The sequence below is a fragment of the Alternaria infectoria genome (assembly GCF_024043175.1).
Source record: "Alternaria infectoria strain BMP 0036 chromosome Unknown scaffold_2, whole genome shotgun sequence".
NCBI lineage: Eukaryota > Fungi > Ascomycota > Dothideomycetes > Pleosporales > Pleosporaceae > Alternaria > Alternaria infectoria.
This window is the reverse complement of record NW_026250691.1, coordinates 148703-173991: the sequence shown is the minus strand read 5'-3', so window position 1 is coordinate 173991 and position 25289 is coordinate 148703. Positions and strand designations below refer to the sequence as shown.

Sequence of the window (25289 nt, the reverse complement as noted above, 5' to 3'; positions counted from 1 at the left end):
TATCGTGAATATGGCACTCTTGACATCAGATGACACCGCTTCGTTCTTTCCCACTATTGGTACCACGAAAGTGGGTTTCCCAGGTGACCAATGTGCGTTTTGTGGACTATCAGTAGTTATTATGCGTGTCAAATTTCATCCAATACAAAATACAAATAGCTTCACGGTGTTTAAAACTTGACGTACCGCTTGTTTATGCATGACACCTTATAGATCTAACGCAATAGACATAGAGTGAAAGTCTAACGAAGCAATATCCTACCCAGCTGGGTAAATCGATGCTAGCAAAAGAGTAGCGAGAATGTAACGCCGCTGACTAACGTAACGCGTGATGCAAACATGATGAACCAAAAATCGTTGCGACGACCACACTCAATATATTTATGTATATACACGCTCCGCTACTCTTTGATTCGTCCAGATTGTCGCTCATGACACGAGTGATCTACCATCATTCCCACTTGCAAGCACCCTTGTACCCATCCGCTTGAGCAGCGGAGAGATAACGGCACACATTGTACGTATCAGTCTCCTTGTAGTAAACCACCGCCAGCGCACCACCATTACCAGCAGGCCACTTGCTTCCCTGCGACCACTGCGGGATCGAGACCTAGAACGCAAAAACAAGACTAGTCAGATACCATTTTATCAAGCCAAGCTGTATGATCATAGTACTCACCCATTTGTACGTATCATCCGAGTTAGAAGGGCAGAGCTTCTTGTCATCAGGCGCAGTGAAGGAGCGCGATGCTTCGGGGATTTCTTGCGTAGTCGCCCAGGACTTGACGACGATATCTTGGAGTTGGGTTGCTGTCATGGGGATGTAGGTGCCGTCGTACTGCTGGCAGGCAACATTGGAGAAGCCGTTGAACTTTGCGGCCATGGTTGCGGCGGCAAAGAACGCGGCGGGGAGGAGGTACTGGAGTTGCATCTTGGGATATCTGTTGAGGTTGGAGAATGAAGTTTGAAGTGGTGATGTGCGACTGTAGATCTAGAGTGATGAAGCAAAAAACGGAGGATGTGAAGATCTTTATGTATTCATCATTGTACCTGCGTATTGTAGGGCCGAGATATTTAATATTTGCTCATGCGCTGAATTGCTAAGAGATGCGCATACGTCAGATGCACTGTGCTATGCTGCGCTGCGCTGGAAACGCGGTCAGTCATTTTACCAGGTAAGCCTAGATGCGAGAAACACCGAATACGCAGATATCGCATCAATCATCGTAAGATTTGGCACATGGGAGAGCTCAAACAACCACTCGATTAGCGCACGAGATTTCGACACGGAGAAATTCAATGCGATGATGCGGTGAACTTGGCTGACAGAACGCTTACAGAAGAGCGGATTGTGTGCGTATGTACATGATACCCAGCCGGAGGTTTGGCGTCGGACCGAAAATATAGTGATGTTCATTCATTGTGCTTCATAAACATCCGTAGTACGTCGCAAAGGAGATGTCCAGACCGCTAGAAAGGTGGCTGAGCCGGCTAATCAAGCGTGGCTGGAAAGACAGAAACGCGCCGAATTGAGGCCGGTCGCACACTACGCGATCACACCAATCCTGTCAACATCCGGCGCGTACGCACTTCCAACACCAGAGATGGTGATGGTATTGGTACCCGTGGTGCTGAAACCCGACAACTCGACGCCGTAGTTCTTATATACATCTTTGTCCCAGTTGTATCCGCTCAGAGGGAAGCTGACGGTCTTTGCCGCACCTCCGTTCACGCTAATCGCTGCGACGCGCTCGTTGCTGCCGCCCATGTAGTCGACCTGGCCGTTGATGTAGTCAAAGTACACTGTCTGTGTCGCTTTGGAGGTGCGGATGTTGGAGAGCGTTACGCGACCGTTTGACGAGCCGCCCAGGTTGCCGACTTTGTTGGACGAGGTGCAGCCGGAGCAGGACTGGGTGGATGCTCCCGAGGAGAGGGAGCCTGTCGATGCAGAGACGTACTTGTAAGTAGGTTTGGCAGCTGTCGAGCGGCGAATGTTCGAGAGGCGGATGGCGAGAGATCCGTGCGCTTTGACCTGCTTGGAGAGGGAAGCCTCGCTGACAGTCTTACCCGTCCAGAGATCTTTGATAGATGCCGATGCGATGTCGAGTTCGGACAGCTGCAGGCTCAGCGTACGCGCAGTGTTGCTGAGGTCTACGACCAAGACGGCCATGTCTCCATTGGCGAGGTCGCCAGCCCAAAGGTCGCGGTCCCCGCTCCAACGCTGACGGAGAGTGACCGGCTTGACAGCGGAGTCTTGGTTGATCGCAATCAGGTCTTTGTTCTGCAGAACAGCGACGATTTCGTTCGACAGAGCCGCTACGTCGGTCGAGACCATGAGCGCGGACTTCAGCATAGCCCACGCGGCGAAGTGCGTAGCTTGCTCGTCGAATGTCATACCAGAGTTGCCGACCATGAGCAGATCAGCATCGGCGATGTGTCCTGGAGCGACTAGACCGGACTTGGCGATATGCACAGCTTGGTTGTAGATGCGGAACATGGACGCCCAACCTGATGTAATGTCGTCCGATAGTCGGAAGGATGTCGAGATGGGCTTCGTCCATTGAGCGGGTCCCTGGAGACCTGTAGAGGTCGTGAAAGGAACACCCCATTGGCAGATTAACATTCCTGGGATACCGACTCGTTGTAGCTCCTTCCACATAACACCGAATCGGGTGACGAAATCGGTTCTGGCGTTCTTGGGAGCGTTCTGGCTCGCTGCAGGCCCGTCGGCGTAGCAGTTGTCATCTGGAAGGCTGTCAGCTTGATGATCACAGTGCGCGACCACGTTCCTTCGGACATACACTTGACGTATTCAGTGTTCAGCGTCTTGAAGAAATCCGCGTCCGCAGCTTCATGACCTAATGAGCCCAAGACAGGGCTCGGCGCCTCTGGGTCGCACATTCTCACACCGGCATCCGAGTACATTGTCCATTTCATGCCCTTTGATCTTGCAAGGTCGCTCAAAGGCTTCAACCCACCCGGAAAGGCTTTCAGATCCACCTTCAGTGCACCGCTAGTAGCGTTCCGTTGTCCATCTCTTGAAGCCCATCCGCAATCGATCTGGAAGAACTTGTAGCCAGCATCGACGAAACCGCGACTCGCAAGCGAGTTAATGGTGGTGGTGATCTTCTGGGTGTTTGGGCTACATGACATCTGGTTGTAGGAGTTCCAACCCATAACAGGCGTCTGCTGGAACGACTGCGACGCGACATGGGTCGCTCCAGCGAGGGTCAGAAGAACAGAGTTGGTTAAGATCATGGTGTGTATGTCCTGGTCGATGTGCTTCCTACCCGTCTATACGAACATCCCGTCTCTTTATACTTTCGCATTTTGAGTTCATCATCAACACGAAGAAGCCGCGAGCGACCTTTTACCGGTGGAAGGAATGAGTTCGTGCGTATACCTCTCGTATGCCGGAAGTACTCCTCGAAGCGGAAGACCTTGCGCTCGACATGTTTGGATATGATGCGCAGATCAGGGGACTATGATGCGCGACTTCAAGTTTAGTCTATTTCTTCCGTGGAATATATTGGAGGAGAGGAGTACTGCGGGGAGTTCCCGAGGCTACCTCCCTCATTCGGCACTCGCGTGGTTGAATGACCGGGAAGAGCCTGGGCATGATATACCGGCTGTATTGCCAGCTTTGTTTCAGAGGCTCGTACAAGAATGTTAAGGTTTTTGCAGCTTTCGTGTTGTGGCGTTGAACCTCAGCATCAGGCATCGATTTTCCCCACACTCGGCGCACCTTCCTCGCTACCCCGCGCTCGCTTCACCTTCCGTGCTCATCAGCCGACGCATCTTTCCGCCTTCCCTGAATAAGTATTCCGCGATGCATCATGTCCCTACTTGCAACCTCAACATCGCTGCATTCGCCTTACCACCCTTGCGCTTTGATCACTCATTGTCTCCTTGCTCGGCTAAAACGCCGCCATCGCCAATCACAGAGCTCAAGCGTGGACTGAGTGGGCCTTCGGCCTATGGGGTATGGGGTAGGTGATCAGAGTCTGGGGAAGCTCAGTGGATCTGGAGACGACCAGAGGCTTGTGAGGCTTGACAAGCTTCGCATAACGAGGATAATGATAAGCGGAGAAAATCCCGAGCCAGGGCTCATGCCCGGTATAAAGAGCTGATCGACGCTGCGACCCCGTTGCAGATGACAAAGTTTGGTACAGGCCCAGTGCATTGGACCGGCTATTGACATCTCTCGATTTGGGGTACCTCCTTCCACGACATCTCCTACTCCGCATCCACGATCACAAACTTCGTGACATCCGTAGCTGGGCAGGGAGTACGCGACCATGGCACGCAAATATCTTGGAGGCTCTGGTGAGCGGCTGACAGTATGGATTTCCATCGCTGCCAGTACGGTACTCGTGTAAGCTACGATCAAGACATCTTCCAACACGGTTGTCTGACACTCATTAGCTTCTACGGTTACGATCAAGGTGTCTTTGGCAATGTCATCATCTCAGAGAACTTCCTCCACACCTTTGGCTATCCGTCTGCCAACATGCAAGGTGTGATGACGTCCATCTACAACATCGGCTGCTTTATCGGAGCAATGAGTACCATATGGACTGGCGACATTCTCGGACGCCCAAGGCAGATCCTCCTCGGTTCGACGATCATCGGCATCGGCGCAATCATCCAGACATGTAGTTGGACTGTAGCAAGCATGATGGTCGGGCGCATCGTGGCGGGGCTTGGTACTGGCATGAACACAGCAACGGCTGGAGTTTGGCAGGCTGAGACCAGTAAGATGAATAGTCGAGGAAAGCTGGTTATCATCCAGATGGGTACGGCATTTGCAACATACAGTGTGACATTCTGGCTAATTCGTCAATAGCGAACTGCATCACCGGCTTCAGCATCTCGAATTGGCTTACTCTCGGCTTTTCGTTCGCACCGCGCGATATCGCATGGCGTTTCCCGCTCGCGTTTCAGCTCTTCTTCACCCTGTGCATCTACGCCATGTGCCCGTTCCTACCAGACTCCCCTCGGTTGCTGATCCGCAAAGGCAAGATCGACGAAGCTTTGGAAGTTCTTGCTGCGCTCGAAGGCCATGGAGCGACCCCAGAATCACCCTCGGTTATCACGCAGTACAACATCATCAAGGACATTCTCGACCGCGAGCAAATGAACACATACACATGGACGCAGCTTCTTACCGGTAAAGGACCAAGCGGTGTACTGCGACGCATGCTTCTGGGCGCATGGATGCAGGCCATGAATCAGATCTCGGGAATCAACGTCACGAGTTACTATATGTCTTATATCTTCATCAACGCCTTGGGAATATCTGAGCTACTATCGCGCATCCTCGCTGCTGCTGGGTCGGTCGACTACCTGATCTTTGCTTGTCTGGCATACTTCGTCATTGAGCGATATGGACGTCGCAAGGTCATGATGGTCTCAGCTGCAGCATGCTCCATTTGCTGGATCGTCATTGCAGCATCGCAGGGTCAGACCGAGAAAGGTGGCGATTCGTACAAGCTGGGTATCGTCGCTGTTGCGTTCTTCTTCGTATTCTTCGCCAGCTTTGGCATGGGCGTGTTGGGTGTGCCTTGGCTGTACCCGACCGAGATCAACGCGCTTGAGATGAGAACCAAAGGCGCTTCCCTCGCGATGGCGACCAACTGGATCTGCAACTATGGTGTTGTGCAAGCAACCCTCCCCGGTATCCAGAACTTAGGCTACAAGTTCTGGATCATCTGGGCAGTCATCTGCTTCTCCTTCATCCCGATCACGTACTTCCTCTACCCAGAGACGGCGAACCGGACGCTTGAAGATATCGATCGCTTCTTTGAAACGCAACCCGGTATCTTGATCCATCAGAATAAGCTCGCTATACAGCTACACCGCCCAGCCGAATTCATCGAAGCTGATGCCAGGATTGCGGCACATGAAGAGGAGAAGTTTGAGAAGGGGCTCAGCACGGAGCATGTTGAGACGAAAGAGACAGTGTGATCAGAAGCGTAGATTCCACATATACGCGCCGAGTGACGCCCACTCTGCATATAGCAACGTACTTGCAAACAATCAGATAATGTCATGATAAAGATTGATCCATTACCTCGGGCGAACTACCCATTCCATCGCTCAATCCCGAAACATCGCCGCGATAATACGTGGCCTCATGTCTGTACAGCCGCTTGATCTTTCATCCGCGTGAAAACTTGGCTGCAAGCCTTGCACAGCAAAAGACTTCCAAAGCGTACGCAGCGAGGCTTGTCTGGAAGAAGGCTCTTCCAAGCTTGGGCCACATCCACGCTAACCGAGAACGCGTCTTCAGCTCACGTCTACGACCAGCAAGCAGCCTGCGAGTGACGCGGCGCAACGATTGATACAGCCGGCGCACTATGTTTCTTCACTCTTTGCATCACTAAACACGTACTGCAATGCCGCGCAAGGCGGAAGTTGCCGTCATCACGGTGACAGACATCGCCGGCCAGACCTCTGACAGGGCACGCATGGACAAGAATGGTTCCACAGATCTAGTGACAGTCAACTAAGAGATTACCGGGGGTCATTGTGACTATGGAAAAAGTCTACGGCCACAGATTGGGTTTCCTTACTGCGACTGCGATGGCGGAGTCAAAAGCCCGAGTCAGGATTGGTAAGGAGTATATAATGCTGGACATACCGCGACAGATATCTCGAACACCACCCCGCTAATACAGCTTCTCCATCTTCTACACTCGCTTTATTCCTACGTTCTTCTCGGTTATATATCCATCATGCGCCACTCGTGCTGCGCAACGGCTATCGCCATGGCAGTGGCCGCCAATGCAGCCTCGTTAGCTGAACTTTGCACAGTATCGAACGTGCAAGCCTCTCTTCCTTCTAACGGCACTCTGCTCGGAATCGAATTGCTACCTGGCACCGTGACTGCTAGTGCGCTCTACAATGCTACCCTTGAAAGCAGCGGCATGGGAGCGTCGACAACTGATGGTGCTACCTACTCCTATTGCAACGTCACTGTCAGCTACACCCATACTGGAAAGGGAGACGCGATTCCCCTCAGATTCGCCTTTCCGGATCCCTCAAGCTTCGCGAACCGCTTCTACCTTGCTGGTGGCGGGGGTTTCTCTCTCCAAAGCGTTGCCACCGGAGGTTTGCCATACGACGCAGCTTCTGGCGCCACATCGGCAGGCTACGACGCTTTCGATCAGAGCTATGATGAAGCAGTGTTGTATGGCAACGGAACCATCAACTGGGATGCTACCTACGCCTTTGCCTACACCGCGCTCGGGGAGTTGACGAAGATTGGCAAGCCGCTCACACAGGCTTTCTACGGTCTGAACGACACCAAGGTATACACCTATTTCGAGGGCTGCTCTGATGGTGGCCGTGAGGCTATGAGCCAGGTACAGCGCTGGGGCGAGGAGTACGACGGCGTCGTAGCTGGTGCGCCTGCTTTCCGCTTTGCACAGCAGCAGGTGCTTCATGTCTACCCTGCTACCATCAACGTTATCAACGACTACTATCCTCCACCATGCGCCTTAGCCAAGATAGTCAACGCCACCATCGCTGCCTGTGATCCTCTGGATGGACGTACTGATGGTAAGTACAATTTCTTCAACCATGTGGTAATGCACTAACATGAGTCACTCTAGGTGTCATTTCTCGCACCGATCTTTGCAAACTCAACTTCAATCTCAGCTCCTTGATCGGCGAAAGCTACTACTGCGCAGCGCAGACCAGCACCTCCCTCGGCTTCGGCTTCAGCAAGCGCGACCTCAACAAGCGCCAGATGCCGGGCGGGCAAACCAGCGCTCAGCCTGAACAGAACGGCACCATCACTGCAGACGACATCGCGGTAGCCCAGGGCGTCTACGACGGTCTACACAACTCCAAGGGCGAGCGCGCATACCTCTCCTGGCAGATCGGCTCCGAGCTCAGCGATGCCGATCCAACATACAACAACGCGACCGGCAAGTGGGAGCTCAGCATTCCTTCCACTGGTGGCGAGTACGTTACCAAGTTCATCCAGCTTCTCGACCTAGACAACCTCGCCAACCTCGACAACGTCACCTACGACACCCTCGTAGAATGGATGAACATCGGCATGATCCGCTATCTCGACAGCCTGCAAACCACTCTACCCGATCTCACTCCGTTCCAGTCCTCCGGCGCAAAGATGATCCATTACCACGGCGAGTCGGACCCTTCCATCCCCGCCGCGTCCTCCGTCCATTACTGGCAGTCTGTCCGCTCAATCATGTACCCCAACATGACTGACGCCGAAGCCCAGGAAGCTATGGCTGACTGGTACCAATTCTACCTCGTACCCGGCGCGGCGCACTGCGGTGCTAATAAGCTCCAGCCTGGCCCTTACCCGCAGGATAACATGGCTACGATCATTGATTGGGTGGAGAATGGGGTTAAGCCCAGTCGCCTCAATGCGACTGTGTCTTCTGGCGATAACGCTGGTGAAGTGCAACAGCTTTGCCAGTGGCCTGCAAGACCGCTTTGGGCAGGAAACAGCTCTGACTTTGAATGTGTTGAGGACAAAGAGTCTATCGAGAGCTGGACATACAATTTTGATGCGTTCAAGATGCCTGTTTACTAGGTGTATACCACAGTGGCCTTGGTTTTCGTCGCCTATATGTCGCGAAAAGAGAAGAGTGATTCAGGAGGACGATTTGAGTAGAGGGGAGGAAAGGTGGCGGATTGTACATGGAATTTGTTCTGTTCTTGAGTATTTGTCTTTTCTCTTGTAATATGCCGACTCTTCACCCCCTAGCATGTACATTGGCTTTCTGTTCCAACCATCATGGCTCGTTGCAATATCCATCGACGAAGTTCACTGTCAGCCTATTCCGGTTCTCCTTCAGCAGTGTTTCTCTTCCAATGTCCAACAGCTTCGTCACATCTTGCCGGCAATCTGTATGATGTCAGTGCCAAGGTTTCGATACACAGATCGTGTGCTTCTTACCCAGAAACAGCCCTCTCAACTCCTTCCCCTTTCCACTAGCTAGCCAAGCACAGGTTTGACCGCAAAGCGACGGCCCGTCCTTGAAAAGATCTTTGAAGAACCCTTCGTCCGTAATGTCGCCGTACTTCTGTTTCACATCATCTGGCGCGCCAGCTACATTACGTTAGCATGGTTGTCGGTGTCGTGTGCCAATGGGTGTCTGTTACCTCCGCCCATGTTGCCCCTCACACCACCTGGATGCAGCGCATACATGTGAATTGCTGGATCCAGTCCATCAAGTTCCATCTCCAATTGCAGTGTGTGTGTAGCACGCATCAGAGCCGCTTTTGACGTCACGTACCCCAAAGTCATGGGTACGTCGACAGTACCGGAGCGAGAAGCGATGTTGATGATGCAGCCGTGGCCGCGGTCGCGCATTTGAGGGAGGACGGCGTGGATGAGCATGAGAGGCTGGACATACGTTTAGCAAGAGGTTTCAATATGCTGGAAGGTATTCTTACAGCCTTGAAATTGACCTCGATCTGTTTCCAAAACGTGTCAAAGCTACCCATGATGAACGGACGCTGAGTAAATATTCCCGCATTGTTCACCAGTATATCGATCGGTCCTAGATCTTTCTCTACTTGTGCGAAGACCTCCTTTACGCGATCCATGTCCGTAACATCGCAACCATACGCTTCGATCTTTCCACCGAATGCTGAACATGTCTTCTTGGTTTGTATGAGGTTGTCCGTGTTTAGGTCGAGGATGGCTAGGTGAGCTCCAGATTTTGCTAGCGATTCTGCGATGGCGGCACCGATGCCTTGTCCGGCTCCCGTTATGAGAGCTACTTTTCCGGCACTGGATCCTTCTAGAGCGGATGGGACGATTGGGCCGTATGGCGCGTGGTTGAGAGGGATAGTACTGTAGCCGAATTGCGCTGGATCCATGGTTGCGGTGTGTTGATAGTAGATCTTAGCTTATCAGTGGCTTCTTCCCTCAGACTAGAGATTGTCGCAAAGATATGAAGTTTGCCATGCTGTACATGTGGGCGGCATGGTTCCGACCGGTACGTGACCGATGCGGGGCGGTCTCGGGGTAGCTGTTGCCCCACACGAGGTATGTGGGGTAAATTCAAGAGCCGACTCGGTATTTCATTGTAAGCTTGGTAGGAAAGACGGACGTGCCCACGAGCTCGAAGGTGCAATCGCTGACGAGAGTTGAGAACGGTTTGTGATACTTCGCGAAACTGACGCGTGGTGACGTCTTCGGGTGTTCCCAAATAGGCATAGTGCTGCCGCCACACATGGCCGACCTTGCGTCGCTGGTCGCACAATTAACCATGCTCCATCAACCGCGATACGCGACGACCATACGAAGACAGCATCCGATGCTCGCGGCCTGAAGCCACACAGACTCGGTTCATGGGACCTGTGGAACGGACAGCGGTGTGCCGCGCTCAAAGAGTACAGAGACCTCGACCATCAACGGTCGTCATCCACTACCACTTCATCTACGGGTCTTAACAAAAACAACATCTGGAGCAAGAAGAGATGATTCAAAGCGGCACAGCATATTGAACAATGCAAGACATCGCGTTAACAAAATGGCCTCAAACCCCCTCAAACCGCCACAACAGGGGTTTAGATTAAACGCCCTTTGTTTCAAAAGCTTGAGGCGCGGCTCAAGTCATGAATACATGACTCAGCCATTATCCACCAATTTGCATACTTCATCGACAGACACGCTAGAATCGATCATTGTCACGATTGGATGGCAGTAGAGCGCCTGATGGCAGCTGATACTCCTTTCATATTAACATGGCCTCAGCCTTTGTAGCAAACTGACCAACGTAGGTATCCCTATGGGTATTCAGTTGAATCCTTCGGTTCAGGATCAATATGCGAAAGAGTCCAGTATGCGCTTGCTATAAGTAAAGGAAGCAATGTATGCAGTGTAAGTAACTCTTGACGAGTAGCTTTCTCAGTCTTTCCTGCGACTACGATGCAGCACACAACTCCATGGAGGAGACGAAGTCTCGTTTCCCTCATTCCTATATTGGCTTTCCTGATATGCCCAGCCTTCGGAGAACCAGTCTGCGAAGCTTCTTCCTTCCAGGATCTGGAGCTGCCAGGCGGCGAAATTCTCGACATTGCTACAAAAGCACACACGAATTTGTCATTCCAAGCTCCCGCAGAGCAAAACCATTACGCCACTGCCGTGACCGATCTGAACGCTTGTGAAGTGATCATCACATACACGCATCCCGGCTCCAATGACACTATCCACACGGTCGTTTGGCTACCCTCGCCTGAGAAGTGGACAGGAAGACTCTTGGGCGCCGGTGGTGGAGGATGGGCTGCGGGACCCGAAACCAACACCACACTCCCATGGGCGGCTAGCGAGGGTTTCGTTACCGTCGCGACAGACGGAGGTCACATCGGGCAGGATATCAGCTGGTCGCTGACTAACTCTGGCGATGTCGATTGGGTGTTACTAGAAGACCTTTCCTCGGTCTCTTTAGATGATGCCGCGACGCTGGGAAAGGCGATCACTCATTCTTACTATGGCAAAGCACCGAGCTATAGCTATTGGAATGGATGCTCGCAGGGTGGCAGACAAGGTTACATGATGGCGCAGAAGTACCCCAATCAGTATGATGGTATCTTGGCGGCTGCACCAGCTATCTACTGGAACGAGTTGATGATGCAACTCTTCTGGCCGCAGGTTGTCATGAACGAGAATGGTCAGTACTCAAACGAGGGCTACACATGAATGACTAACACACATCAGGGTTTCCGACTCCGCAGGAATTTGAAGCTATCAACGTTGCTGTTGCCGAAGCCTGCGATGGTCTCGATGGTCTGGAGGATGGCATCATCTTGGCACCTCAAGACTGCACCTTTGACCCAATGACCGTCGTTGGCAAACAATATCTCTGCCCCTCTACCAACCAGAGCATGACTATCACGAACACCCTAGCCAAGGTAGCAAAGTTGATATGGCAAGGCGCAACAACTCCCGAAGGCGAATTCCTGTGGTACCCCGGCAACATCGGGGCTTCGTTCGTTGGCCTCGCATCAACAACATGCAGCAAGAACAATACATGCGTCGGCGTACCGTTTGCCGTACCACAAACCTGGATCACCGACTTTGTTATCCGCGACCGCGAATACGACACCGCACGAATGAACACCACGTATTTCGAGCAGCTCTTCCACGATGCTGTAGCCCGTTACGACTCTGTTATCGGAACCGCAAACACAGATCTCGACGGGTTTCGAAAAGCGGGGGGCAAGCTCCTTTCGTGGCATGGGTTGGCCGATCAGGCTATCGCGCCTGATGCGACTGCGCACTATGCGCAGCAGGTGCATGAGCGTGATCCGAATTCCAGTGATTACTATCGCTACTTTGAGGCGCCTGGCGTGGATCACTGCGGCGGTGGGCTGGGTTGGTATCCTGGCGATGGTCTTAAAACCCTCATCGATTGGGTAGAGAAGGGTGTGGCACCTGAGATGCTGGAAGCGGAGTCTGCGACGGGTAGGAAGGCGCAGCTGTGCTTATGGCCGAAGCATCTAGTTTACGCTGAAGGTGACCCCGATAAGGCAGCTTCGTTCGAGTGTCGGTAAATTGCAGTTATGGCCGATTCCAGTGCGATATTTTAAACACGTAGCAACATCGTTACCATCATGTCTCATCGATACATTCCGATCTGATCGTGCTTAATCTAATCATTTTGAGGCGGAAGACTATAAGCCTTCAGCTGACAGTAGCCAGGCTTGGGCCAATCAGATTTAATGTGCTGACTATGTTGAATGTAGTGCGGGGGCGAAACACAGGAGCTGAAGCTTGGCGCATCCAAGCACCCAAACCCTCGTGTATGATGTTACCTTGAACGATGTCCTGGTAACTTTGTCGTTTATACACGTTCTCTTCTATATCTTCAACGCACATAGCCAAACAAGACCGACTGGTCCAGGATTGACAGCCCTTCTCTGTTGGGAACACGGTCAGCAATGTCACGAGGCTGAAGACGCTACAAAGATGGCAGAGGTGCTCGCCGTCCTGGGTATGAAAAAGACTTCAAATATTTTGTTCAATATATGAGCTAACTTCTTATCTGCTTCTTCGCAGGTGGAGTGGGCTCGATCTTCAGCATCGTAGATGGCATCAGTAAGGTCATCGGAATCATCCGCGATCTTCAGACCAGATGGGGCGAGGCTGATCTCACTTTGTTGAGTCTGGCATCCCAGCTCACAGCCTTACGGGCAGCCTCGACGAAGATACAGGAGTGGATAGATCAAGATCTTCAAGACAATCATCATCAGCTGGTCATGGACCTGGACGTATCAGTGTCTTGCTGCAAGCTGTTGATGAACAAGATCGAAAGCTTTTTTACCAATCTTGCACAGCTGACAGAGAAACCGCTCGATCTTCGCGATAAATACAAGGTTGCTTTTGGAAGCAGCGGCCCAGAAAGCGTACAGAGACTTATTGAGCACCAGACGAGCTCGCTCACTCTGTTATTGACAGCCTGTAACTGGTAAGTGTTACCATTGCTTACAAAGCGATAGCCCATACTTATACGTTCAGCAAAACTATATCTGAACAGCAACGATATCTTGGTACACATAAGACCCGTAAAGTTCTTGACCGAGCGAAAGCGGACTCGATGTCTCTTTATGTTCATCGCGACTCTGCATCTCTGACCAGCAGAATCACAGACAACATGTCAAAGATATCGCGCATCTTCGATTTTGACTCGGACATATTTTCCTCGGGGGTCTACGAGCGAGCATTCCGTGGCTCGGTCAGAGATCTTCTGAAACGACGACAGCAGACCCTAAGATCTCATCCGCCTATTCCATCGATTCCAGAATCTACAATGACGGTCAAAAGCTTGCACAATATTTGCCTTCTGGGACCGGACCAGATTGGCATGGATTTACTCGTCAATACCATTCCAATTGATCGAGACACCGCTCTTGATGAATGGACTTTACATCAATGGGAGATGCGAAAACTATTCCTAAACCTTGTGGCAATCATTGCTGGGAGTGGCTCGATCTTGTCAATCTCAGAGGACATTAGAACCGTTCGGTGGTTCATGAAGACTGAGCAGTATCTGGCGCAAGAGCATTACAGTGAGACCGATCTGATGACTGCCGATGCGCTCCAAGCTTGTACAAGAATATGGAGGGGTGCGGTGCAGTATGAACAAGAATTTCATGCCTACAATGCTTCTGGAAAGAAGATCGAGTTCAAGAATATGTTATTTTGGGTCGCCGAAATCCCGGACCGAGGCCTGAGTATCACCAGTGGCAATTACGCAGCCACTTTGTACGTGAAACCATATGCTCGTGTGGAAGATCTAAGTTGACCATTCACTAGCTTCGTTCACCGCCTGGAGCGTATCTTACATGCTAACGGTATCATCGGATTTCAAGAAACCGCTCCACTTGCAGAGCTTCTGAGAGGCGCAGAAACAGCATTTGAAGATGTCGCCTTCCAATTTCCGATTGGATATCCTGGTTCGATGAAGGTTGTCAAGACGAGTATAGGCCACGCTGAAGATGAGACTGCGTATGTGTTGTTCGTTGATCTCAAAGACTGGAATCTCGGTATGATGTTTCAGAGGAGAGCCGTAGAACGCTTACTCGCGTCAGTGAACGTATTATTCACCCATCAAAAACCGGTGATTGGTCTCGTTTTGAGACACTCTGGTATGTCCTCGCAGCAAACAAGAACATCGGATCTATTGTCACAAGTTGGGAGAACGACAAACGACGGCGCTAAAGCAATCTCGCATATCACTATGGTTCTCAAAGACTATCTCAAGATCGACGATTGGGACTTTTCATTCATCTTAAATGAAGCTGGGGATGCGCATTCGGCTAGAACACTTGTTCGTTTAAAAGAGATCATAAGCAGTATAAGAGTGCGTACGGGATCTTCTAGCCTTGATTGAATACGGACAGTCAAGTAGTCGCTGTGAATACCTCGGTCAGGCATACCAGTAGTGCTATTCGAGGCAAACTTCTGTCAGCGGTGTTTATCTTTTTAGAAGGAGGTACTTGGACTTGCGATGGTTTCCATTCGAGAGTATTCTCTGCCTACAGGTCGAGTGGGTTGTAGAAGAGATTATTAGCTCGTGGTCTCTGGGTCGCAATTGCAGTGCTATGGAACTATTCAAGCCGATCTGTGGCGCTCCTCTGCACCGTCGTTATAGTCTTGCTGTACTATCAATACATTCTTTCCAATACTCAAATTTGTCTTTCCCAAGTGATAGTCTAATGACATTGTCCAAATCCAAAGGTATCTTTCCAAGACGGAGGTTTCTGGTGATCGATCCAGCCGTGTAATGGAGCAACAAACCTCCTACTCTTCGGCAATGCAGTCTACATCCGACCGTAACTTGCGAAGTTCTAAGCGGCCACTTCAATTTCACCACCAGCTTTGACTGGAACAAAGTAGGCCTCGCCACTTTTCAGCTTCGCGTCTTCTCCCTCAACCGACCTCAGTCCCGCAACATACTCATCATGTGGACCTGGTAGTGACTTCCATGTATATGCTTCAGAATAGAGTGCAGCTTCGAAGGTTTTATGACTGAGTTTTGCATCAACGCGAACCCGTATCCCCAGAAGACGAGATATGTCAGCAGTACTCTGCCGCAAAGGATTCGGAAGACGAAACTGCCTGTGCAAAATAGGTTAGCCGTAGTGTATGTGTCGGTGCTTATCCCTCACTTACTCTACGTGATGGTTGAAAGCCAAGGTGGAATGCTCAGCAAGGCTATGTCCTGTGCGACCATCTTGCTCGTACAGAAACCTCGTCATTATCTCCGCTGCTTCGTGAATAGGAAGACTGTCCACTCCAGTCACGTCTTGGTTGATCAATCCAGAACTCTGATTCTTTTTGTGATGGGTTCTTTCGTGCCACAGGAGGTTCGCTGGTATGGCTCCGTCCTCTTTCCAGTCTAGCATTATTTTGGGCCGGATGTGTTGCTGCGTCATTACGGATCTCAAGGCCTCAAATATCCAACCGTTAAGCTCTTTACAACTGAGATGTAGTTGTTCAAGCGAGAAAAGAAGCGCTGGCAACTCGCGCTGGAGAGGCACACGGAGCATGAAAAGAGGCCCAGCTACCTCAGGCCCACTGAAAAGCTTCTGAGGAAGTATGTCGCTATTGTAGGTCTCGGTCTCCTTCATGAGCAGCTCCGAGATGGCTCGATTTGTAATATTGAGGAACGTTGTGTTGCTAGGTCCGCCATCCTAGAAGAGGAGGTTGATGAGTGGAGTGCTGTGGACGCTCATTTTACCACCCACACGAACAATTTGCTTCTTCTTGCCACGGCCATTGGTACGCGCAATATCACTCACCTTTATTCCATGCGCGCGAACCAGGCGATTGGTACACTGGTCGAGTGCTGTCGGTCTACTGCCCATGAAGATAACGGACTCTCCAAGCAGTGCAATTGCATTGTCGATATCTTTCCACTCTTTCGTAACTAACTTCTCCGACGAATCTGCCTCATTTGCGCTATGGGCGTTATGAAGGAAGTTGTAAAGGTGCGCATATCCCAGTACAAGTCCATTGCCGTTCTGCATAAGAAGGAGTAGGTCATTAGCAGCATGCATGACCACAAACGAGATCGTTCCAGCAAGGAACGGATTCATGGTGACCCAATCGGAGTGGTTGCGGTTTTCATATGTTTCCGGCGACCAGGTCTCGTCGTGACCATGGGTTTGCCGGACACTCGCTAAGCGAGAGTTCCAGATTGGGTCTGAACTCAACCAGATCAGCCGTTCCATCGCATCGGAAGGGTCGCGAAAGAAGGAGTTTAGGTTTGCACGTCCCCATGGACTCTCCAAAAGCAGTGATGTCGTCAACACGTCCTGTAAAAACCCGCCCCTGTCAACGTACGTCCATATGTTCTGATAATCTTCCAGCACTAGGCCAGGGTTCTGACTTGAGACAACATCCTGTGCGACTAGGTAGAGATCGGTATACAGCCACATCTCTAGGGAAATGTTTCCTCCATAGCGGGTCTGGTCCGTAGGCTTAAGGTCCTCGCAGATGCGTCGATTTAGGTATGTATACCATGCCAGTGTAAAGTTATCCATAGTAGGCAGTTGTTTATCCACCCGTCTTATCATCCATACGATATCATCGAGGGCGTTTGAGAGCTATTGTAATTTACGGTCAGGGGAGGTAAGATAGGCAACATCCCCTGAATCGACATAGGGCTCGATGTGTTGCAATACATCCCAGATGTAAATGTAAGATTGCAGACATCCATAGGTCAGCAAGACATCCGGGATCTTGACTTCACAGCGCCTTTCATTCCCTCTAAGTGTGTGTTGCATCGCTCGGATCTCGTCCGTATCTCTCCTCATAGTCTTGCAGATCTCAGAATCAGCGAAGAACGTATGCCAAAAGCTCTCAACGTTTCTTATCTCGGGGAAGGAAAGCGAAAACTCATGCACTAAGCTCTTTATCATCTGCATAGCCGCTTGAGTCGTTGCCGCAGTCGAAACAAGGTCGGTGTCCTTCCGGTAATAACGAGCCCAGGTTGTTTGGATGACGACCTTGATCTGATTATAATCGCGCATCAGCATGCTCATGGCGATCAAACAGTCGTCCTTTTGGTTGTCGACAGTGTATGTCGTCTTCGAAGTTGGTGCCGGTTTGGCAGTGGCGGCTGCCTGTCCACCACTTTCCGGCTCCTGGTCTGCCAGATCTTCAATTTCAAGCGAGCTGAACCTGGTGTTCAAACCATTCACGGATGGTGGCGTTATATGCTCATCGGGCTTGAGTATCGCTTTACCAGTAGTGATGAAAGGCTTCAGTAGATCAAGTGCGTACTCTAAAGTCCCCGTGAAGGTAGCATGTGCCTCGTTGCTAGCAGCGAATGCGTGCTGTAGGTCTTCATCTACGTTTTGAGTCTGGTTTTCGTGCCATAGCGTCGACTTGGTGCGATGGCGGATTGCTCGAGCTGCGGCTCTGCTGGCGTAGAGTGGCACCGCAAACCTTTTGGGGGGTTTCTCCGCTACGGCAGTGGCGCATGTTTTCAGATCATTGATGGTGATTTTGCGTGCTTGTGAAGACCTGACTTGGGGTTCAGCCGCGCGCGCTTTCCCTTGAGTCGACCACCAGTAGCTGCAGCAGTAGCTTGCGCTGGCGCAGTGGTAGAAGGGACGAAGCCACAACGACTAGCAGTTTCAACAAGCCACGTAACAAAGATCTCGGTATCAGCTTTATACTCTCGGTAGCTGTTGGCGATGTTATCTGGAAGCATTTTAGGCGCGTCTGTCGGTGTGTTGACGCTGTGAAATGTCACGTCGCCCTCGCACGCACTCGTGGACAGGTCTCTTATCGTTATCGTCACGTGCGCTAACGCCGCGCTACCCGTCAACCCCCTGCAAACATCGTCATAACTCCTCTCATGATCTTCGATTCGCCATTCAGCCACATCACACAGCGGCTATGACAAGCTTGCTGTTACTTCCCAATGAGCTCACACAGCATATCGCATCTTTTCTGCCCTGCTCGTCAGCCCTCAATCTTTCTAGAGCCAATCGACAATTGCGAACCGTCTGCAATGACAGAATAGTATTCCACAACATTGCAAAGTACAATTTAGGACAGCTCCTGCTCTCTGAAAATGGCATAGAACTATCGGAAACCCATTGGGCGGAAGCCGACTCCGTCTTAGCCACAACGACCCTACAAGAGACGATCCGCATCGCATATGCAGCGGAGAGATGCATCGGGGCTCTGCTCGAGAGCGGCGACACATGGACCCTACGCAAAGCCAAGGAGGTCGATTCATATGAACTGAGTAGATGGCTACCGCATATCATGGCTTTGCACCACCCTGTAACTGCACAGCTCAAGCCCGAAACATTCCTGGAGCTTCAAGGCCGCTTACAGGTTCACTTCCAATCAGATGAATACTCACCCAACCTCCTCGATGTCAACTTCATCCTCAGCTACACTATCTTGACGCAACTGCGAATGACGGGAAACGGGAAGCAAGTCAAAGCACCCTTCGACCGCTTCTTCTCCGTGAACCACATAAAAGATCCACCAATAGTGGCGAGTAACGGCGTGAGATTGGATGGAGATGCGATTAAGAGCCTTCGGCAGCGGGTGCGGGACTATGGTGCTTTCCCCAGGAGACATGGCGATGGATTCGGATTGGATCAAACTACGACTCTGCTCCCCACTTTTATGCTGGAACTCGCTGTACATGGTTCAAGTCCATTGCACGATACCGCACTCCCGTCACCTACCAAAATACCTTTCAACTCATTCGTACACTTCTTGCCGACTATCTTCGCCAAGAATCCAGCACCTGCTTACGAAGATGAAGATGACGACGTACCGTTCGGCGAATGCCACGCTCAAATGCTCTCACCCGACTTCCTTTCTTCCGGGCAGTGGACGGGTTACTCCTCAGACCAGCGGAGGGCCTTGGGAAGAAGACGTTTCGATCCACTTATGCACAGTATACAACTTGTCGCACGAGACACCGATACACCAAAGTGGGATGTCGGCGGCTACACCACATATACGATTATCGATTCGCAGAGTCGAGGGACTGATTCTGTCGGAGACTTTTCACTGGAAGGCCGCGTGCGACACAACGATGGAGATATTCTCTTGACGAAACGATATCTTTCAGAAGACTTGTCATGTGAGTGGGAAGCTCGAATGACACCGTTTGGTATGGTGGGTGCCTGGGGCACTGGACGAGGTCTTGATACGAGATTTAGGGGGTATTTTTGGATCTGGAAGGAGGAATGGCAAGAATTGTAATAAACATGTCAGCTCAATACTAGATACAGGGAGTTCGCGGCCGAACATACTATGGTGCCACGATGACCTACAATATACTATTACCGTGTGTCTTCCAGCCCGGAATCACCTCAATAATATATACTAGTCTCTATCTGCAGTTATACATTGCTCGAGTTGCTCAGCTAATCAGCGGCAATGTCTTCCACATCGACCTGACGTACTCTTCACAATTACTGCCACAGGATCAATCTCGACCATACCGGAAAAGCATCCCTATGTACAAGTGTAGCGACGCGAACATTCACTGCTTATCTACTGCGTATCACGGGCTGGGTATAGCCCCTTTACTGTGTTACAATACTGCGTTAACTAGACCGCGTTGTGGGCTCTGCTTAAGCATCGACTCCAGTCTCTCCTCAAGAGTACAAGTGTAGCGAAGCAACGCAATCGAACTCAACGCAAGGAATAGCATGGCATACGTCCGACCATTGCCACCCCATATGACAAAGTGTCATACTTCGGCAACCTTAGCCTCTTATCTTCCGTTTCTCTCTCGACTTCAGCACTTCCTCAAACCACCCAGATATTACCCGACACGGTACTCAAAGCTTCTCGCGTCCACACCACACCAACGCACCCAGGTCGTCTCGAACGAGAAGCGTCGTTAACCGAACAATCAGATGTCATCCAATCGATCAGAGCTGCAACAGGCTTTTGAATGACTTAAGCAAATGTATTGAGACAGCTGTGATGTACGAATTATTCGCAGCTCATAACAACCACAGGAAGACACCGCGTATCCCCATATCTTTTAACGAACTCTTAGCAACATACAACCCTCAAAAACAATGCGTCAAAACCCACCTATCCACAGAAAGGCTGAATGAAGCAAGACGACTCCGCCGCAAAACTCAGTCACGAAGACCAGACCAGCACATCACCCGAAACAAAACGAACAGCCAGAACGTTAGCATCACGCAAATCCACACCACAAACCTGAGAAGCAAAACAGCTTTGACAATATCATTCCATTGACCAGGAGAAAATGCATAATCTCCCAGAACGCTACGACACGCACACGTGTCTATCAGACCTCCATAATAAGGCGTGACACTGTACCGCATCGATCCCAGTATACCTCGTGAACATCATCGTCAACTCTTACCCTAGACGTCCATACCCATGCAAACCCTCCCTCCCCATGATCCCTTGAAACACACCGCCAAGAACGCCATAACCATCCCTCACCCCCAACACTATCTCTCCCATCTACGACGTATCCATAGCCTCGCCCGCCCCGGCCGCAGCCGCAGCCGCCTTACTCCGCTCCGCCATCTTCTCCGCCAACAGATTAGCCTTCCAACTCTGAATCTCCTCCCTGAGCTCATCATTCGGAATGACATCCTCAATCTTAAGCGGCGTCCGATTAAACGGGTCATGCGGATCACTCAGCAGATGCGCCTGGATAGTACCTCTATCAACAATCTGTTTGCTAACAGGAAGCGTGACGGGGTCTTCCATGAGCGACGCCAAAATAGGATCGAGGTACTGATCAGGAATCTCTCCGAGGTCAGCTTCGACCATGTCCGCTTGCTCTTTAGCGGTTTTGATACGCTCGGACATGTTTTCCCACTGTGTCATTTGCTCTGGGGTCTTCAGTTTGAAGCGTTGGAGGATCTTGTAGGCTTCGTCCATGTATTCGGGGCGGTAGGAGCGACCGTCTGTGGCAACGGCGTCGATGAAGGATTGCTTGGATTCGAGGTTGAGGTAGACGTCTGTGACTTCTGCGAGCATGTTGCGTGGGTTCCAGCCGTATTCCTCTGGGTTTTCGACTTTGAGTTGGGATTTCTTGGGGCCGACGAGGGCTTCGAGGTTGTAGTCTAGCATGTGGGCGAGGCGCACGACGACTTCCTTTTTGGTGAAGGAGTCGGCGAGGGCTTCGGTGAAGAGCTTTAGCATGGCGACGGTTTCGTTGGTGAGTTGCATGTAGCTCTTGGCCTTGCCCTGAGCTGATGACAGCTTTTCTTCCCTCTCTTGACGCTCCGTCTGCTCCATGTTTGCTGGGGCATTCTTGAGCTCTCGTGATAGATCGTGGATCTCCTTGAAAGCGGTGAATGACTCGTCCAGGACGAATGTTACATCGTTGAGGAGCAGGTTGACGAATTGAACGAAGAAGTCCAAGTTGACGCGCGCTTCAGTCGCAAGGTGCTCGCGATACACTGGGTTCGGCCAGATGCACTTGATGACCTGGAAGATCTCGTATCGAATGTTGAACTTGTCAAAGAACTGCGTATGTGTCCCGGTGCTCTCACATTCGATGTAGAACTTCATCAGTGCGTGGAGCAAGTGCTTCATGGCGAAGTCGTGTGCAAATAGCGTGTCGCCAAGCACGCCCTTTGGCTTACCGTGAATTTCCCATACTCCGTGGAACAGAATGGTGACAAGACCAGACTTTAAGTATGGGTTCTTGATGTACTCTGAGCTTCTCAGGAAGGTAATGCAGATCTTGACAATTTCCTCGCACTGAGTGGTTGTGATAATATGCGGCATGTAGCGAGTGATGAATTTGAAGTTTCCAACGATGTCTTCGACGAAATATTCAGGTAGACACCTGAACTGCAGTGGTTGCTCTTCGGGTAGAGGCAGCTGCAGCTCTGACTTAGGGAAGTTGGTACCGGGCGAAGCAAGTCGTAGCAGCCACACGATGACGTATCGCATCAATTGCATAGACCGAGCTTGTGTAGTCTCATCAAGCAAGACACCTTGAATGGCCAGGATGCTACACTTGGCCTTCTCGATCTGGTCTTTCATCTTCTTGATGTGGTTGTCAAAGACAGCCAGCTGCGCCTGACTAGTCATGTACTTGGGTCGCTCGGGCTCGAGCTTAGCAAGCTCCTTCTCAAGGTACTTTACGTCCTTTTGAAGGGTACCCAATTTGGTATTGGCTGCCTCCAGACCATAGTGATGAGCAGCCACTGTCAAGAAGAAGACCTCGCTGATGAAGTTGTTGGTACCTGAGGCTTTGGTACTGTAGAACTCGTCCGATGCATTCTGGTCGGCATTGATCTTTGTTTCATCTTGGATATCAACGCGGGGTGATCGGCGAAGGTAGTCAATGTCGATGCGATCGATCTTGGAAAAGGTAGCGTCCATGAAAGGCTCACAGAGACGATCTAAAATCACTGTGACATTGACCATGAAGCCATCTGATGATACCGTTTTCCTGTCCACTTGTATCGCACGCCTCTTGTGGTTCTTATTGACTGTAAGCGCTAACCAGTCCAGCATCTTCTCGCGAGATTCCTTGTTCTTGATGAAAGTGTTCGTAATGTCCAGCAGTTCTTCTTGGTGGGTTTGAAGTGTCATGCGGACAGCTCGTTGCGCGTTGACGATGAGTCCCTTGTCGACAGCCGCGGAGCCAGAGAAGTAGTTCATGGCTACGTCAGCCTGCATAGGGGATAGACGGAAGAAGGGCCCTAAGAAGCTATGTGTTTCGATATGTTGAGCCTCGATGTAAGCAGGCAGAAACGTCTCAGACTGTGCCATGGCAGCCACGAGCGGCGGAAATCGGACGAATACCCGCAGGATCAACATGTGTGCCTTGTAGTCTCCATTCATAGAAACCTTAGAGAGGCGTCGGCTGACATCCACCATAGCTTCCACAAGTGTGTCCTTGATGATATCGTCTTCGCCTATCCGCTGGCTGGCTTCAGTGAGGAACTCGTAGCAGATGCCGCGCTCGTCGTCAGGTCCGAGAAGTAAGCGATCAGCCAGTGCGTTCTCCGCGGGTGGGTCTTCCTGGAACATTTCTGGCATGCTAGCCGCGAAGATGCAATAGCTGAAGCACACTCGCCGGGCCTCTTTGACAATTTCGAACCGTGGACCAGTCTTATTGGCGAGGTTCTTGAGCGCTTTGGAAACGCGTTTCCAGCAACTCATAGTATATTCCAACGCATAGCCCTGATGCTTTTCTGACGCTGCTTCCATTATGATGGAATCCAGTTGATCTGTAGTAAAGCGGATTGGCCTGCCCTGTTCCTCGAGATCGCGTCTGGGGCCTTTCGCAAAGTGTAGCTTATGTCCGTGTGCATCGTGCGTATGGCTCTCGTCCAGAGTTACCCTAAAGATGCTGCTGATTGTCCGATCCTCCCACGCTTCTATGCTCAGTTCCGGCGCCTTCTGGGCGGGCTGCGGTGTGGGGCCATTGCTCGACGACTGTGCGGGTTTGATAGTGATGCGCTTCTTGGGCGGCTCGTCGGTCTTGACGCCTAATTGGGAGAAGGGATTCGCGGTCGGAGTGGGCTGCGGTGGTGGCGCCGGTGATTCAGCGGGCTTTGGGGATGAAGTGCCCGATGATGCGGCTTCGGGTGCGGTCGAGGGCGGCCGTGAAGGACCATTTGGAGTCGCAGGGCCGCCCAGCTTTGCAAGGCGCTTTGCACGGATCTGGAAGATATCCTCGTCAGCGTGTCTCTTTGACAGGCGGTCGGAAGGTGAGCTCACCTTGTCGGCGTCGGACATGGCGTCCGGCGCAGCAGCGGGTGCAGGTGCAGGTGCGGGTGCAGCATCAGGCATTGCGCTGTCTTGCTGCTCAGATGTCGCGTTGTCTGGTTGGTCGGCCATGGCCTTGTCTTGGTGCTCTGGTTGCTCGGGCGGTTGGTCGGCCATGATGGCGATGTACTGTTCTCAGGCTGCAGCGAGCTTCGGTGATGGGCGCAGCTGGGAGAGAAGTGCGGGCAGTAGAGAGGCGGTGGGGTAGATTAACGTATAAAGAGAAAGAAAGAAATAGGCCGTGGCCGTTTTGGTACAAGGACGTGGAATGAAAGAGGCGCGAACCGTGGAGCAGTACTGCGTCAGTGCCTGTGGTTAGGTACGGGTCCCGGAGCTTCTAGTCTGCCCCGCCACCCTAGCCTGCACCCTCGCTCGCCAACTCACGTGTACCAAAGAAGCTCGACGAAGCGCGACGAAGTAGTGCATAGTCATGGACTGTATTTCCGTCCTTATCTCCGGCTTATCTAGATCTGACAGATAGCTCCAGATGTGATCGCTGCCTTGCGCCCTGCTCAACGCGGTAGCGACCATTACCACCAATTTGGTTCATATCACCATCACTTCTCACAGCTTCCTGCCTTCATGAACCGCAGTTTCATAATTCCCAATGCCCGACATTAGATCTTGTTAAGTATCCATTTTCTAAGATCATGTATGCCTACCTTAGAATACTCTTTGTAGAATGCGACCCGGAACATGGCCACCCTTGGTGTTATATCCAAAAGGAAATCCAGAAACTATGACTTACCAGTTGGCCTGCGTTGTACTGGTACCTCTCTATGATCACTCCTGGCCGAGCCGAACGTTGGCATGATGGTGTTGGGAGGCCTCGTGATGGATAGACGATCTGCGTAGTCGACATACTTACCTTTGACAGGTTACGTGTATAGGATTTACACTGCTCGCCCCAGTTTACCGTAAGCTCTCTATCCTATAATATCCGAGATATCCTGTGTAACGAGAAAAGCTGGGTGCCTACCTCCTAGAAGTCTGAAAGACCTCGAAATCTTATCAAATCTAG

General features: G+C 51.3%; 8 protein-coding genes across 8 annotated transcripts; 3 read left to right on the top strand and 5 right to left on the bottom strand.

The window, feature by feature from the left end:
• Positions 1 to 451: 451 nt before the first annotated feature.
• J4E92_001508 (uncharacterized protein) lies at positions 452 to 883 on the bottom strand (the record flags this gene model as incomplete). The annotated part of the gene is made up of 2 exons (XM_051492919.1): positions 452 to 610; positions 680 to 883. The coding sequence occupies 2 exons, from the start codon at positions 881 to 883 to the stop codon at positions 452 to 454; spliced, it is 363 nt and encodes a 120-aa protein (XP_051356150.1).
• Positions 884 to 1546: 663 nt separating this feature from the next.
• J4E92_001507 (uncharacterized protein) lies at positions 1547 to 3258 on the bottom strand (the record flags this gene model as incomplete). The annotated part of the gene is made up of 2 exons (XM_051492918.1): positions 1547 to 2745; positions 2802 to 3258. 2 exons carry the CDS (start codon positions 3256 to 3258, stop codon positions 1547 to 1549), a joined length of 1656 nt encoding a protein of 551 aa, XP_051356149.1.
• Positions 3259 to 4298: 1040 nt separating this feature from the next.
• Positions 4299 to 5967, top strand: J4E92_001506 (uncharacterized protein; the record flags this gene model as incomplete). Its single annotated transcript, XM_051492917.1, has 3 exons — positions 4299 to 4375; positions 4426 to 4796; positions 4847 to 5967. 3 exons carry the CDS (start codon positions 4299 to 4301, stop codon positions 5965 to 5967), a joined length of 1569 nt encoding a protein of 522 aa, XP_051356148.1.
• Positions 5968 to 6737: 770 nt separating this feature from the next.
• J4E92_001505 (uncharacterized protein) lies at positions 6738 to 8572 on the top strand (the record flags this gene model as incomplete). The annotated part of the gene is made up of 2 exons (XM_051492916.1): positions 6738 to 7563; positions 7617 to 8572. 2 exons carry the CDS (start codon positions 6738 to 6740, stop codon positions 8570 to 8572), a joined length of 1782 nt encoding a protein of 593 aa, XP_051356147.1.
• A 202-nt stretch (positions 8573 to 8774) lies between these two features.
• On the bottom strand, positions 8775 to 9867 carry J4E92_001504 (uncharacterized protein; the record flags this gene model as incomplete). The annotated part of the gene is made up of 4 exons (XM_051492915.1): positions 8775 to 8887; positions 8939 to 9091; positions 9145 to 9388; positions 9439 to 9867. 4 exons carry the CDS (start codon positions 9865 to 9867, stop codon positions 8775 to 8777), a joined length of 939 nt encoding a protein of 312 aa, XP_051356146.1.
• Positions 9868 to 10921: 1054 nt separating this feature from the next.
• J4E92_001503 (uncharacterized protein) lies at positions 10922 to 12546 on the top strand (the record flags this gene model as incomplete). Its single annotated transcript, XM_051492914.1, has 2 exons — positions 10922 to 11663; positions 11711 to 12546. 2 exons carry the CDS (start codon positions 10922 to 10924, stop codon positions 12544 to 12546), a joined length of 1578 nt encoding a protein of 525 aa, XP_051356145.1.
• Positions 12547 to 16188: 3642 nt separating this feature from the next.
• On the bottom strand, positions 16189 to 18215 carry J4E92_001502 (uncharacterized protein; the record flags this gene model as incomplete). Its single annotated transcript, XM_051492913.1, has 4 exons — positions 16189 to 16705; positions 16841 to 16907; positions 17118 to 17966; positions 18026 to 18215. The coding sequence occupies 4 exons, from the start codon at positions 18213 to 18215 to the stop codon at positions 16189 to 16191; spliced, it is 1623 nt and encodes a 540-aa protein (XP_051356144.1).
• A 2774-nt stretch (positions 18216 to 20989) lies between these two features.
• J4E92_001501 (uncharacterized protein) lies at positions 20990 to 25080 on the bottom strand (the record flags this gene model as incomplete). Its single annotated transcript, XM_051492912.1, has 3 exons — positions 20990 to 24402; positions 25017 to 25024; positions 25073 to 25080. 3 exons carry the CDS (start codon positions 25078 to 25080, stop codon positions 20990 to 20992), a joined length of 3429 nt encoding a protein of 1142 aa, XP_051356143.1.
• Between the last annotated feature and the right edge of the window lie 209 nt (positions 25081 to 25289).